Source organism: Hydra vulgaris, chromosome 11 (genome assembly GCF_038396675.1).
Source record: "Hydra vulgaris chromosome 11, alternate assembly HydraT2T_AEP".
NCBI lineage: Eukaryota > Metazoa > Cnidaria > Hydrozoa > Anthoathecata > Hydridae > Hydra > Hydra vulgaris.
The window spans coordinates 50,982,501-50,999,563 of NC_088930.1; the positions used below are offsets into that span (position 1 = coordinate 50,982,501).

The window sequence follows — 17,063 nt, forward strand, 5'->3', positions numbered from 1 at the left end:
TGGGATCTGTTATCCCTATCTTCAAAAATTCTGGAGAGCAATCTGATTCGTCTAACTACAGTCCCATTAGTCTTCTTCCTATCATAAGCAAGGTTTTTGAATCCTTAATTAACAAACACTTAATTTCTTATCTTGAATCTAATAACTTACTTTCTGACCATCAGTATGGATTTTGATCTTCTCGTTCTACAACTGATTTGCTAACAGCAATAACCAATAGGTTTCATCGTGCATTAGATAAAGGTGGAGAGGTTAAGGCCATTGCTCTTTACATTTCAAAAGCTTTTGATAAAGTTTGGCATGCTGGTCTTCTCCATAAACTTTCTTCTTATGGTGTACCTGTCAACATCTTTAAGATTATTAAATCCTTCCTTTCCAATCGTAGTATAAAAGTTCTTGATGGACAGCACTCTTCTCCTTATTCTGTAACTTCAAGGGTTCCTTAAGGTTCTATCTTTGGCCCTATACTCTTTTTAATTTACATTAATGATCTTCCAGATATTCTCACATCTAAGGTGGCATTGTTTGCTGGTGATACTAATTTTATTCTCGTTGTGATAAGAAGCCAACACTCTTTGAATGCTTGAAGTGATCATCTGAGCTTAAAAAGGATCTCCCTTCTGTTACAGCATAGGGCTCACAGTGGCTTGAGAACTTCAATTCAGATAAAACTCAATTTTTTTCAACTAATCCTTGTCACAATAATTTAGATCTTCCTATATTTATGAACGGTAATGTACTTGATGAGTCATCCACTCTTCATCTTTTAGGATTAACTCTTCCTTCCGATTTTTCTTGGAAACCATATATCAAATCTGTTGCAAAATTAGTATGTGCTTAAGTTGCATCTCATTATCGAGCTTGACACTTTCTTACTTCGTATTCTATTCTCTATCTCTATAAATCTCAAATCCGGCCTTGTATGGAATACTGTTGCCATATCTGGGGCGGATCTTCTAATGATGCCCTTTCTCTTTTAGACAAGATGCAAAAAAGTATTGTAAACTTAGTTGGACCTGCTCTTGTAGCAAACCTCCAACCATTATTACATTGTCTTAATGTTGCTTCTCTTTCTCTTTTCTACAAATACTATAATGGGCACTGCTCTAAAGAGCTTGTGTGCCATCTACTAAAATTAATTCTCGTGTTACTTGTCATTTAATTAAGTCTCATCATTTTTCTGTGACTGTTCCTAAGTGCTCCAAAAACTCTTATTTGTCTAGTTTTTTTCCTCAAACATCAGTTCTTTAAAATTCGCTTCCTTTAAAGCGTGTACACAAAATAAATGTGAAAGTAGAAAAACAACTAAAAAAAAGTACTCCTCAATTTTTATTTCGAACCAAGTAATAATTTTAATACAAGAATTAAAATTATTACTTGGTTCGAAATAAAAATTGTAAATATAAGAAGATCAAACATTAAAAAAAATTAATAATGCCTGTGGGAATCTAATAAAATTTCAAGCTTTTGCTTTAGTGGTTAAGATTTTAAGATTGTAAAATGTGTGCATATTGACGCAATAAAATTGTAAAATGTGTGCATATTGACGCAAAAACTACCTTAAACGCTAAATCCTAGAACTTTTTATCAGTAAACTCACTAATCGGCTACAATATGAAAAAACCTATGTAAAACTATGGAGTTTTTAATTTATTTTTTCAAATTTGGTTTTGAAAAACTATTTTTTGGTCCGCGTTACCAAATAAAGAGCACAATGTGTTAAATAACGGTTATTTATCACATTGTGCGAGATACAGAGACTTTATTGTACATTATCTAATAAGGTTAATTAAAGCAGGTACACGTAATAAATGTGAAAGTAGAAAAACAACTAATAAAAAGTACTCCTTAATTTTAATTTCGTACCAAGTAATAAATTTGATACAGTAATATCAGAAGATCATTAAAAAAAAAATTAGTTATTCCTATGGAAATCTAATAAAATTTCGAGCTTTTGCTTTATTGGTACCCATAAGCTTGCGCACAGAATTAGAATCAAAACTATTTGATGCTTTTTTAAATGATATTTTAATATCTTTAATGTTTCTGCAAAGCTTTTTTGTTTTTTTCATTTTTCTTTTAATAATAGCTCAGTACTTTTTGATAACTCTCAATTCTGGGCAGTTTGAGGAGATTCTGTTATAGGCACAAATTTCACATTATTCTTTTTATACCATTCCATAACTAGTTTACAATAATGAATTGAAGCTAAATCAGGCCAGAACACAGGTCTATTATTGTGTGATTTAATGAGAGATAAAAGGTGTTTTTGTAAACATTCTTTAACATATATTTGACCAGAAAGTGTGGACTGAGAAATATAAGGTGCTGATTTTTTGCCATAACTGCAAATAGCTTGTTAAATCAAAGCTTTTTTAGCGAACTTGTCATGTTTTGTGTATGCAAATTTCTCATCTGCTTTTCCTCTATATTTGGCAATATAATAAACAGCACTAGGAATTTGTTGATGATTGTAGTTGATATAAGTTTCATTGTCTTCAATAATACAGACATTTTTAGAAATGAAATTGTCATACAATTTTCTGCGGCGGGTTCTTGCTCTTTTTTGTTGAGTTTCAGAACGGTTGGGCATTTTTTGTGCTTTGATAGAATGAAAACCATGTTTGTTTCTAGCTTTTGCAACAAAACTATGAAAAAATTGATATATTTTTGCGCGTTCCCTTAGTGAAAGGCTTGGGTTATTCTTAAAACTGTTAACCAGTTTTCTAACTAGTTTTATATCTTTAAACCCTTACTTTCTTCCACCACCAGATTTGCGTTTGATCGATTTTGTTTGGGAAAAACATTGAATAACACGACTAACGGTGTATGGATGTATTTGCTACGATTTTGCTATCAAATTGTAGCTACTTTTAGGATTTTGTAAATATTTGTGCATAATTTTTTCTCCAATGTCATCTTCTTTTGTCATTTTTAAAACTAATTTCAAGTTAAATCCAAAAACTAACATATTTTTTTGAACCGCAACACGTTGTAAACAAAATTCAAAACAATTAAAAAGATTTTAATACAACCAATGAAAAAAAAAAAGTACTTATTCTTTCACATTTATTTCGTGTACATGCTTTATCTTGCTTTCCTGATTTATATAGTTTGCAATCCTTTAAGTCGTCTGTCAATTGTTATCTTGCTCAACAATCTTTATCTTTACTCTTCCAGTAACATCCAACTCTAAGTGGTTGTTTGCAGCCTTGTTGGTAGCAAATATGTTTTTTAAAAAAAAAGAAAAAAAAACAAAGTTAAATTACTTAATTATTTCCAATAACATCCAACTCTTAGTGGTTGTTTGCAGCCTTGTTGGTAGCAAATATGTTTTTTACAAAAAAAGAAAAAAGTTAAATTACTTTTTGTTATCTTATCTTTTAAAATGCTTAAAGTTACGCAAAATGCTTTTACAAATTACTTTTATTGGTTGATGATTATTGATATATAATTAAGCAAATTTTATTTAAATTATTGAAAAGTAAAATTAAATTATTGAAAAGAAAAAAATATAATATTTTTAAGATGTATAAACATTTTTTTCAAAAAGTTGCCAAAAATATTGTTTAAAAAAGTAACATTGTCTTTTTAAAATCGTATTTTTTAATCATTTCATGCTTTAATTTAAATCATTTCATGCATTAATTTGTAAGTCAGGTTTAAAAAAACAAACTTTTAAACATTTCTTTGTAAAAATAGAAATAAAAAAAAAATAAATAATAAAAAAAAAAAGCATGTAAATCATGGGAAGATTTAATTTAACTTTTAACTTATTCATAATTTAAAGTAACTTAAAAACTAATCTTAAAAGATTTCAAAAAAGGCATAAAAAAATATTTTCAAACTTTTAAGTTTATCATAAAAAATACATATCTACTAATAAAAAATTAAGTAAAACATTTAATTTACACATTATTTGTTTATTTTAAACAATCATTATAATACATTTTAATTTTATTTAAAGCCTTCGGGTAAAATAAAAACTTGCCTTAAAAAAAAAAAAAAAAGATCAATGGTTAAAAGTTATTCGTAATTTAAAGTTTTTTTATTGCATTTAAATTGTTAAAACATGAAAGCAGCCGTTGTCAATTTTTAAAGGAAAAAAAAGATAGAAAAATGTGTCGTCAGTTACAGCGTGAAAATTTAAGTCCATCTAAAAAACACAATATTAAATTGAAACTATTTTATTAAAAAATCAAAAATCTGCAATGAAATAATCTAAACAATAAGGAAAAGCACTACATCTTCACTAGACTAGTGTAGAAAGCCTCAGAGAGCGGACATACAGAAAATGGCGGCCTTGTTTTTGCCAAACTAGCGTATGACACAAATTCAAGTAAAATCAATTGAAACTTAAAAACATAATAAAAAATAATTAAACACATAATTTTAAACAAAAACAAAAGGTTTTAAAAAATAAAACTTTTTATGTTTTTTTTTTTCAAAACTATTTTTTGACAAAATTTATTTGGCAAATACTAAAAAAAAACAGCAAAAAATTAGTTGTAATCTACAAAATAACTTGACAAAGTTTTTACAATTTTTTTTATAAATTAGTTCTTAAGTTGAACTTAAACTTTTAGTGCCAATGCATGCATTGCCATACTCTTGCTGTCAAGTTCACAAGAACTTTTTTTATTTCTTTTCTTTTTACATAATAAACGCTTTTTTTTAAGGCTTAATATTTTAAATCTAATGTTATAAACCTGTTTTGTAGCTTCAATTTAATTTGATGACAATTAGGATACAAAGTTAAACTTTTAATTTGTTCATCAGAATTAATTTTCTCTATAAGTATAGTATTACAATTCTTTTGGGAAACAAGGTATGGCTCAAATGATCTGAATAATAACTCCATTTGTAAAAAAATGCAAAAGTTGTTTCAAGTTGTTTTATTTTGCAAAAAATAAATTTCTCACATTGTGCTCTTTGTATATAACAAACTTTGCATAATCAGCATTTACTCTATTTTTAGAACCTAAAGATTCAAAACAAATTGTGCAAATTTTTTCAACTTTTTTAACTCTAGAAATTATGTACCCTGCAATATTAAACAAACAATTTTTCTCAGCATCACTTAGAATTAAGCTGGAGTTTTTATCCCAATCTTTGGGTAACACAATGCACTCTTTCTGCTGTGGCTTAAGCACCTGACTATATCAAGAAAACCTGATAAGAACTGACGGTTATCTATATCATAGCTGCCCTATGACGATTTTTTTAAAAATTGGGCAACGCAAATAAGTTTCAATTTATTTTTGAATTGAAGAGCAGTAGGAACTACTTGTTTTGCTTGTACCAGTGAAAAAAGATTTTCTAAGCAGTCCTGGGTAAATCGTGATGTCATTAGAAAATCAAACTTTTTTTCTAGAAGAAACTTATTTTGCAAGTTAATAACTGATGTTGTTGATAATATAACACCAAATTGAATAGGTTTCCACATTATTTTTCCACTTTGGCTTAATACTTTTAAACCACGAAATATCTCTATGACCTCATTTAAAAACGTTATTGTTTCATTGTAAACTTTGTTATTTTTCATGCAAAGAGCCATACCAGGGTTTTGTGTAGTCATTAATGTAAACCATTTATCAATAATTCCTATAAACCAAGCAGTTGTGAGCATAGAATTGTCTTTTATTTCATTTGCAATAAATTTTAATCCGCAACTTATATCATGATTTATAACAGATGTCGCTCTTGATACTTTCATTTTGTTGAAATGTTTCTTTTTGTTTGAAAATCCATTCCTTGTTGATGTCTACAAGTTTATATTTTTCTTGAATCTTAGCTGTTATTATGAAATGTTTGTTACATAAAAGAGATGTTCTTATATTCTTTAATAAATGTGGCTAAAAAATCTGCTAAAAAATCAATAGTACGAGTTGGGTCACATGGGTGTTTAATTGAACTAGAAATAATGCCACTTTTAGTACAGCTAATATTAAAAGATTTCCACATTGCCTGGTTGATGGCACCTATATCAGAAATAACACTAATTATTTTTAATCCTGTTTCTTCAGTACAATTTATTATAGATAGGACAATGTTTTTTAAAACACCCCCCATTAACAGAACTTCCAGTATAATAATATGCAACAGTTAGTTTCCACCTTGTAGATATTCCTCCAAGCATAAAAACTAAAGCATGGTTAGCTTGGCCATAATGTTCAGGTAATGTAACAAATCCATAAAAAGAGCTTGTAGATGTGTCATAGTCAACACTTTCAGTTATAGACATTTCATCTAAAATTAAAACACATTCTTTTTTGTGAATTTTCATAACATCAACTTTAGTTTACATAAAGTCAAAGACTTCTGTCAAAATGCCACTTTGAAATTTTAGACTTTCTAATCTTTGTTGTAGGGTACGTAATGATGGATATGGTAAATTTAAACGAAGTAAGTTTTCATAACCACTTTGACCACATGTAAATTTGAGTTCTAATGCTTCATTTATAGTATCATTTGACCATTTAATGAATTTCATATTTTTTCTACTAAGGGATAAAATTTGATCTTCTTTAAATATTGTTTTGAGAACACTAAATTTATCTCTCTTTTTAAAATTAAGCTTTCGAATAGCATTTATTCTTGCTTTAGATTTTAAAATGTTTACCTTTTTCGTTTGAACAATGACTTTTTTTCTAATTTCTCCAATTTTGCATTTAAATCTTGTATAAGTGAATTTTTATTAACGTAAGTAGCACAAAGATACTTCATTGTTATTTACTTCAATCAAAATATTTTCCACTACTTCTTCACTTTCTATGCAACTAATTTTCATTTTTTTTGGTATTGGAAAGCGCTTGACTGGATTTTTTTGCTTATGTTTCAGACTAACGTGGTTAAAGATAGTAGGAATGGCATTAAGTTTGAGTTTTCTTGATCCATCTTTTTGCTTATGTTTCAGACTAACGTGGTTAAAGATAGTAGGAATGGCATTAAGTTTGAGTTTTCTTGATCCATCTTTTCTGGTCTTTTCCCATTGATCAGCATCAAAGTGTGCCTAAATAAAAAATTTGAACGAACATTATGTATTTTCATTGATTCTACAATAAATTATTCTTAGGATGAATTACATAATATTTTGTTATGCTTACTTCACATAAAAACATAGACATAGAACATAGACATAAAACATAGACATAGACATAGAACATAAAAACATAGACATAGAAGTCCAAATAGCCCTCTATTTTTCATTTCTCGGGAAGTATTTCATTAAAAATCCTTTCTCGGGTTTGTTATGGCAGCCTACTGCAGCACAACCAGGCATACTTTTACCTTTTAGATCAAATATTAGAAAAAGTTTTGTTGTAGTTTTTACTCTTAGTTAGTATTTTTGGCAAAAACATGGCGTCTAAAATTTAAAAAATCGAACAACCAATCAAAAACGATCACACGTATGTCCGCTCTCTGAGTATATAGGCACTCTAGACTAGTGTTAAATAAACTGAATAACATGAAAAAAATTTTGATGGCATAACTCGGTTCCGTAAAACCAAAAAAATTATATTTTAAAAATTTGATCGGACACTGTCCTAGCCAAACAAGTTTTGATTGGGTATTTTGTCCGGAACTTTTTCAAAAAGTCCCGGACAAAATGGAGTAGGTGATTTGATCAAAATAAAGGGCGAATTTACTGGGGAACGTTATGTGGATATCCTTATGCACCATGCTGTATCATCCGGAATGAGACTTATAGGTCATAATTTTATTTTGCAGCAGGACAATGACCCAAAACATTGTTCCCGAGTGACAAAAAATTATTTAAATGAAATGGCAGAGGAAGGAGTACTGGAATTGATGACCTTCCCAGAGTCCAGTTTTGAATATAATTGAGCATATTTGGGTTTACTTGGACAGAAAGAAGGTCGAACATGCTCCCCGAAATGCTGAAGAATGTTTTGAAGTACTTCAAAGAGAATGGCACAACATACCACAGGGTTTTATAACTAACTTGTATGAATCTATTCCTCTACAAAGATTGGCTGGGATTGAGGCAAAAGGAGGACAGTAAATATTAAGAGATTTTTTATGAAGTTTGACATTAAAAAGTTTGTAATTCCATATTTTGTGTGAGATACATGTGTTTTAATAAGTTTATAATTTAGAACTACAAACTTAAATATTAGAGAAGAACTCTCCGGGATTTTTTGAAAAAGTATAAGTGGTCTAAAACTTTTTCACAGTACTGTAAATATGTATGTATGTAATGTATGTATGTATGTATGTATGTTTGTACGTATGTATGATGAGTTCTATGAAGTTATTAGTTTGAATGACTAGACACATTGGTTCTGTAAAGGTTGTAACTCTGGTGCAGGTAAACTAATTATGGAAATTAAGAGATTACAAGACAAAGTTAAAGGTTTTAAGCTATCACTTATCAAGCATATGGAAGAAAGAAAAAAATAGACTGATAAATGCTGTCTAGAAGTTTCTATCTAACTAGAAATATACGATAAAAAAGTAAACAACATTCAAAAAGAATTAAACTCTATTATCCACAAAATAGATGTTCAAATAGACAAAAGTGTCAAGTATCAAGAGAAAAAATGGTCTGGAGTCATTTCTCAACAGCTAGATAATGAACTAAAGACCAAAGAATAGATGTTGACAAGATGCAAAATGTTTTATTACAAGCTAATAGGAAAGCTGATGAAATGCCAAATGGCCATGTTCACATATGGATGCTGAAGGTTATCATTCCATGATAACCTTCAGCATCCATATGAAGTCAGTAGCAAAAAAAAAAAAAAAAAATTAGAACCATATTTGACTATAAAAAAGGAAAATTTGACAGGATTGCATTAGACAGGTGTTGCAAAACATCAATTTGATTTTAAAATTTGAAGGAAGCGCCCTAGATTATTGGTCGACATTTAAATCAATATTGCTTGACTTAGAATCAACATATGTTCCGAAGCGATTGATCAACTCCAATCCTAAGTATAATAAACCCTTATTGATGACCTGTAAAGTAGCCAATGCAATTAAAAGAAAAAGGAAAATATATTCTAGACACAAAAACAAATCTCATCCTGCAGTAGTTTGTGTAAATAAAAAATGTAAATGCTTAATTAAGAAAGCAAAGATTGACTTTGATGAAAGAGTATATGCTGGCGCAAAATATCAAACATGATTCTAAATCATTCTTTGCTCATGCTAGAAGCAAAACCAAGTCAACAGTTAAAGCTGGAGTGCTGGTAAAAAATGATGGTGTTAAAGTTGATTCAGATACTGGAATAACTGAAGAATTTAATAAGTACTTTACATCCAACCCTCAAAATTAGGAAAATCGAGGTCGGCAATTATTTGCTGACCTTAATCTTTTAGAGGTCGGCAAAAAAAAAATTAAATATTAGGTCTTACCATAAAACATAGAAACAAGGTCGGGAATTTTTTGCAGACATCAAACACTTTAAGGTCGGCAGTTATGTTGGCATTGTCGAATGCCGACCCCAATCCTGAGGGCTGCTAATGAGAATATTGACATAATGCCAAAATCTGAAGGTATCTTTAATAGGCCTAATATTGGTAGGATGAGTGACTGCATCTTTACAGTGAATGATGTGAGGACAAAATTGTCTAAACTTAGAATAGGTAAATCGGCTGGAGGTGATGATATAGGGCCAAAGCTACTTTACAATATTCAAAATGGAATTTGTGTTCCATTTTATTTGCTGTTTCATAAATCACTTGATGATGAGGTGGTGCCAAATGATTGGAATAGTGCTAATGTTATTCCACTATTTAAAAGTGGTAGTAGATCAAATATAAAAAACTACAAAAATTACCTGTAAATCTGTAATTACAAATCTATATGCTATTCGAATTATTAATACGGGATACTTTAGTCAATTACCTTGAAATGAATCAAGCTATAGTAGATTCGCAGCCTGGATTTAGGAAAGGGAAATCGTGTGTGACCAATTTATTATTGTTTTTGGAGCAGGTAACTGGATTTGTTGACAATGGAGATTGTGTAGATGTGATATATTTAGATTTCACATAAGCCTTTGATAAGGTTCCTCATCAGAGATTGCTAAAAAAAGTTGTATAGTTATGGAATTGAAGGCAAACTTTTTCAATGGATAAATTCTTGGTTGATTAACATGGTTCAATGAGTAGTTTTAAATGGAAAAAATTTTTTCTTTTGGTGAGTACTTAGTGGTATACCACAATGATCAGTATTAGGTTCAATCTTGTTTTTGATATATATTAACCATCTAGATACTGGTGTGACAAAACACATAATACAATTTGCTTACAATACAAAAATATTCACTAAAGTTAATACCAGAAGTGATGGGTTGCAATCCAAGAAGATTTGTAAAAGCTTGTTAAAGGGATCCCCAAGTGCCGAGATAAGTTGTGTTTATATCATAGATAAACATTAGAAAATAAGTTAAAAGTTAATTAAACTTTCTAAAACAAATTATTGAATGAGATATAACAAAAAACTTTTTAATTTTTAACGCCATTTTGTTTCTGGCGAAGGAAAGTTCTGGCTCTTTGACTATTTTTATTATTTAATGCAATGAGTTTGACCCTATTTGATGTCAATAAAAAAAAGTTTTTTTCAAAAAACTTAAATTAGGTTTAAATTACAAGCGTTTCCCCTATGGTGGTTAAACGAAAATATAAGATTCAAGTTTTTAATATCAATTTTATATATATCTGAAAAAAATATATATTAGATCATTTTAAAAACAATTTCTTGAGTTAGAAATATAAATTATTATAAACATAAGTTAAAAATATATATAAGATTTAAAAGGGTTTCCTCAATTTATTAAAAAAGTAATGATTTTTAAATCTTTCAAAATTTAACCATGTTGGATTATATTGTACTTAGTGTTGTATATAAAAAAAATTGAATACTTATTTTCTAAGAAAAACATTTATCTTGCCTATTTTAAATTTCGCTTCGCTTAATTACTATTTTTATTATGCTAGTTTAATTAACTCAAACGCTTAACAATATGTTGAACAAAAACATGCTACAGCGAAAGTTTTTTATAACCACAGCAGACTAAATATAAAGGGGAAAACCCAATCTGATTGTGTAAAATTAAACTTAGTTTAAATAACTCTGCGGTGAGGGAACATTTATTATTGAAACCAGATGTTTTTTAATGGAAAAAATAATGCTGATTTGAGAGCCTAAAATTAGGCTCTCAACCGGAAGTATAATGGCAAAGCAACAAGTGCTTTTGTTAATATCTCATTCAATAATTTGGTTAAATTAACTTATAACTTATTTTCTTATGTTTATCTATTATATGAACACAGATTGTCTCAGCACTTAGGATCTCTTTAAGGTGGTAGCAGGGAAAAACACTTTTTTTTTCAAAAAATTAAAATAATTTAAAATGAATTATTTTAATGGTATATACTATAAAAAAAACAATCAACACTAATTGCATAAAAATTTTATGATGACATCATTAATTGTACACACCATAAACAGATTTTTGATCTATTTTGATATGTCTTTTCCAACAAGGATAACTTAGTGAAAAATGATCAGAATCTCTTGGAATTTTAAAATTGCAATCTTTATTAGTAATACTATGTTCTGAGTGAGCCAGAAAAAAATTATTATTTTTCAAATGTGCCAGGCTCACTGTCAAACTTTAAATTTCATAAAAAAGAAAAATATGTTTATGTAAAAGTCATATTGCTAGCCTTGTTTTTATAAAATTTTAAAAAGTGCTCCACTCAGAACACTCAAAATAAACTAGGTAACAGTATAAAGAATTTCAGCTCATTAGCTTTGTCCATCATAAGTTATCCTTGTTAAGAGACAACAAGCATTATAAAAAATTAAAGTCAAGAAAAACCTAATCGAAAAATCAAATATTAAAACTCAAAAAAACAAACTAAAACTAGCATGTCTCTTCTTACTCCAGGGGCCAAGTTTTAACCAGGTTATTTCCTCAGATGAAACACTTAAAAATATATATAAATTTTAAAAAACTTAATGTCCATGGTTTTACAGAGTAGAATTGTTCTTCTGCGTTTTGCTTTGGCTTGTTGTTCATGTAGTTGATAAAAGTTTTTTAGGCAACATTACAAAGTTTTTTTTACAATAGTAATATAATTTATTTTGTTATAATTTGTTTATTCACAATTTATAATTTATTTTATTGCCCTTTTTTATATTTAATTAACTTGGTGTTTAAATGTTGTTAATAAACAAATTAATTAATTTTATCTACATATATGAGGCTTAATTTTTATTTATTTTTTAATTTTTTTTTTTTTTTTCGATGCAATAACAGCAAAATAAATATAAGTTGATAATATTTGCTTAAAATGCATCAAAAATAATTTTTATCATGCCACAAATGATGAAAAAGATTTTTCATTACTTTGGCCGAGATGATAATACATTTAAAGCTTGTCAATTTTTTTATGTCATTTTATTTTTAATGTACAATATGGTATAAACAAAAATCTTAAAACAATTTTTTTATTTACCATTTTTTTGTTGTAGTGGTCACTAGGGATTGTTACTGGGAAGTTCTTTGGAAAAATAGTTATTCAATTTTTACTGAACCCAAGGAGTTTTTTCTGGCATCTCAAGAAAAAAAAATATTTATAATTTAACATTTTATATATCTAATAGATCATCTATATTATAACATCTTATAACTTTCCTGCAAAAGTTATAGTTTATTTTTTCTTTAATTGTAAGAAGTTTTATATAGAGTTTGGACTGATGTAGTTGTAATGAAAACAATAACAGAAACAATTACTATTGTTATTGTATTATTTTTTTAGAAACAATAACTGTGATTTACAGTTATTTTAATACTGTAATACAATAACAATAAGTATTGCAATTCATCTTCATAATACAATAACAATATCTGAAAAAAAAAAGTATTGTAATGACCCACTACAATAACAATAAATATTATATTGTAAATCATCTCTATAATACAATAAAAGTTTATTGTTATTGTAACAAAAAAAATGCAATGCTTAGTCATGTGACCAGAAATAGAATAAACAATTATATATTATTTGTACCCTATTTCAAAACTATAAAATAAGCAAAACAATTTCGAAAAAGAAAATAAATTAGCTTTTAAATAAAACTAAAAGAGTTAAAATTACTTTTTGTTACGTTTTTTTAATTGCATTTGAAAAAAATTGCTTCAAAACTTATCTTTTATAACGTTTAATTAATGTTTTGCAAAATGCTTTTACAAAGTACTTCTATTGATTGTTTAATAAATGAACAAATTTTATTTTTATTATTGAAAGGTGAAATTAAATTACTGAAAAGAATAAATATAATAACAAATAAAAAAACATTTTTTTCAAAAAGTTGCAAAAAAAAAAAAAAAAAGACGTAGCTTTTTTAAAATTGTATTTTTTAATCAATATATATATATACAAAAAAACTATAAAATAGGCAAATATATATATATATATATATATATATATATATATATATATATATATATATATATATATATATATATATGTATGTATATATATGTGTATATATATATGTATATGTATATATATATCTCTATATATATATGTACATATATGTATATCTATATATATATCTATATATATATCTATATATATATATATATATATATATATATATATATATATAATATATATATATATATATATATATATATATATATATATATATATATATATATATATATATATATATATATATATATATATATATATATATATATATATATATATATATAGAACCCTTAGATGTTGTCCAGTTTTTTCCATATTTTGTTGACAAAAAGTAAAAATTAAAATGCAAGACCGGAATTTTTTTTTTTTAATAATGATAGACTGCCTGCCCCAACCAAACCCTCAGTCGATGTAGCAGCACTCCCTTGCGGGTCAGGCTATTTGTCAGTCGATGTAGCAGCACTCCCTTGCGAGTCCGGCTATTTGTCAGTCGATGTAGCAGCACTCCCTTGCGAGTCCGGCTATTTGTCAGTCGATGTAGCAGCACTCCCTTGCGAGTCCGGCTATTTGTCAGTCGATGTAGCAGCACTCCCTTGCGAGTCAGGCTATTTGTCAGTCGATGTAGCAGCACTCCCTTGCGAGTCAGACTATAAGATAGTCGATGTAGCAACACTCCGCGCATGATTTACAGTAAAAAAAATAAAAATAAAAATATTTTATTAAAAAAAATAAAAATAAAAACATTTTATTAAAAAAAATTAAAATAAAAACATTGTTTATATTGTTAAAAACATTCAAAATGTTTTAAAAACATTCTGGTCAATTAAATTTGCGTGTTTGTGGTTTTTTTTAAAAAACGATTAATTTGTAATTAAATTAATGGTTTTTACTTTCGTCCAACACGGAAATGTTGGACGAAAGTTAAAAGTAATTAAAAGTGACGTATATGTTGGCGTAAGAATCACTTTTTTCCTTCCGCTCTTCCCAAAGCCAACAAACTATAGATCTATATATATATATATATATATATATATATATATATATATATATATATATATATATATATATATATATATATATATATATATTATAGCGGAAGCACTATTAGACGCACTCAAAATATATGAAATTGTTGAAATTGTTGTTTGAAAAAAAAACATTAAAGTAGAAAAAGTGAGTTTAATAGCGCTATATATATATATATATATATATATACACAGGGCTCAATTTAATTTTTTCATAAAGTCTTGGACAAAATGATCGATCGATCTAAACTTGTTTGGGTCAGACAGCGTTTGATCAAGTTTTTAAATTTGATATAATTTTTTATAAATATATTATAAATATATATTTTATATATATATATATTTTATATATATACATATATATATATACATATATATATATATACATATATATATATATATATATATATATATATATATATATATATATATATATACATATACATATATATATTTATATATTTATATATAATATATATATATATATATATATATATATATATATATATATATATATATATATATATATATATATATACATATACATATATATATTTATATATTTATATATAATATATAAATTTATATATATATACATATACATATATATTTATATATAATATATAAATATATATATTAGGGTGCATCCAACGCCCCATACATTCAAAAATTGATCTGTCCCTATTCTTAAAACTTTCTATTGGTTCTCACAAGACACCCTGTTAAATTTGAAGGAAAAAAAGTTTTTCAAAAGTATGTCATGTTGGGTCTCAAAAGAAGCGAAACTTTATAAAAATTTCAAAAATAGTTATCATTTTTTTGTTAAAAATACCTTGAAAATTTTTTTTGACAAAAACATGAAAAGAAAGGTTTTTTAATTTTTTGTTAAAAAATAATAATTTTTATGCAATAAAACTGAGAATAATAATTCTTGTGTAAAATTTTGTTATTTTTGAAATTTTTATAAAGTTTCGCTTCTTTTGAGACCCAACATGACATACTTTTGAAAAACTTTTTATCCTTCTGTTTAGGGTCTTGTCGCAAGTTTCAGACTTGAGGTGGCCCCCCTAAATCTCATTCAATTTTGAAAAAATTTAACAGGGTGTCTTGTGAGAATTAAATTATTATGTTTATTATATTTTTCATTTTTTATTGTGCTTTTAACAACACCAATACTATGATATTATTATATGGTATTATTATTTTCAAAGGTTTTAAAAAAGAAATGCCAAAACAATTTTTATTTTATTTTAGGTTTCTTTTCTTTTAGTTTCTTTAAGTTTATAAGTTTTTTTTATTAGTAAATAGTTTTAATGAACTAAAATTTAAAAAATTCACAATTTTGTATCAATGGGATAGGGATATTAATTATACACTTTGCAAATGCGTAAAAAACAAAAGTTTTGAAAAAATAAAAATTGATCAAATTTACCAAGCATCTTTGACATATTTAATAACTTATTAACTTGAATAAAAATTATTTGAAAATAAATTTCCCTTATTTAATATAAATCTCTTATTTTAGACATTCCTCAATAAATAAAAATGCTTACGTCAACATTCGTTAAAATAAATACAGTTTATTATGCCCTGGGGTAGTTAAAAAATAGCAGGCGTTATTATTTTAAAACTACTGTAATTATTTTGTTTTCTAATATGTAGGGTACTTTTTTCAGCAACGATATTCGATGCAAGCCAAGGAATGAAACAGATGTGTCTGAAATTTTCAAAAATCTATTTGTAAAATATATTTATGTATTAGTAATGCAGATAATTTTTTTTATATGAAGTTATATTTCTATAGTAAAACCGTTTGTCATAATTTTTTTGATATCTTCTGTACTCATTTTGCCTTAAACTCTTATCTGAATATTTTTTTCAATGATCAACTTTTATTACATTCAATAAAGTACTTGAGAAATTTATTAGCAGTTTAATTGTAATTACGGAATCAATTGTATTAAAAATCACATTTAATTTGCATCCTGTAGTAGTAAAAAAACTTAAAACTTCAAAATAAAACTTTATTTTTCAAAAATTAAAAAGCACAAGTTTTTTTAAAAAAATGTGGACTCATAACCTTGCCAGCCGCACCTAATAACTGTATCTTTGTAACATTCACAGCAATCATATTGCTGTGAATGTTACAAAGATACAGTTTCCTAATTAGAAAATATAAAATATTCAAACATTTTTCGAGTGCAAATAATGTTAATATTATGTAAATATTCTTAGTTAGGGATCGTCCATAAATTATGCAAGATCTTTTAGGAGACCATTTGCTCTTTTGCACAGCGGTTTTCATTGAACTTATAGCGATGTTTTAATTTTTGGTTCAGTTAAAGACTCTGTGAGGAAAAGCTTCTGATCTTTTTTGCTTTGTTTATTAGCTAAATTTAGTGTTGTGTAATTTATGGATGATCCCTTACACAAAATGCATTTTTTTCCCCGGAATTTTTCCAGATATTTCTTGAAAATTTTTTACAGATTTTTTCTGGATATTTTTATGAAAAAATGGTCAGGATTTATAAAATAGACCATGATAATCTCTGTATAATTCAT

General features: G+C 26.8%; 2 protein-coding genes across 2 annotated transcripts in view; both read left to right on the forward strand.

Annotated features, from left to right (window-relative positions):
* Positions 1-17,063, forward strand: part of LOC100208948 (ATP-binding cassette sub-family F member 2) — a 42,206-nt gene that overhangs the window by 4,565 nt on the left and 20,578 nt on the right. The gene's annotated exons all lie outside the window — the stretch shown is intronic.
* LOC136087111 (uncharacterized) lies at positions 7,610-10,024 on the forward strand. Its single transcript, XM_065809617.1, has 5 exons — positions 7,610-7,614; positions 7,873-8,022; positions 9,095-9,274; positions 9,536-9,771; positions 9,867-10,024. Exons 1-5 carry the CDS (start codon positions 7,610-7,612, stop codon positions 10,022-10,024), a joined length of 729 nt encoding a protein of 242 aa, XP_065665689.1.

Excerpts from the sequence above, each read along its gene's own strand:
- LOC136087111 (XM_065809617.1), top strand. Across the intron at positions 8,023-9,094 it reads ATTGAGGCAAAAGGAGGACA|AAAGCAAAGATTGACTTTGA; the intron begins GTAAATATTAAG and ends TGCTTAATTAAG. Across the intron at positions 9,772-9,866 it reads TATTCCACTATTTAAAAGTG|TCAATTACCTTGAAATGAAT; the intron begins GTAGTAGATCAA and ends GGGATACTTTAG.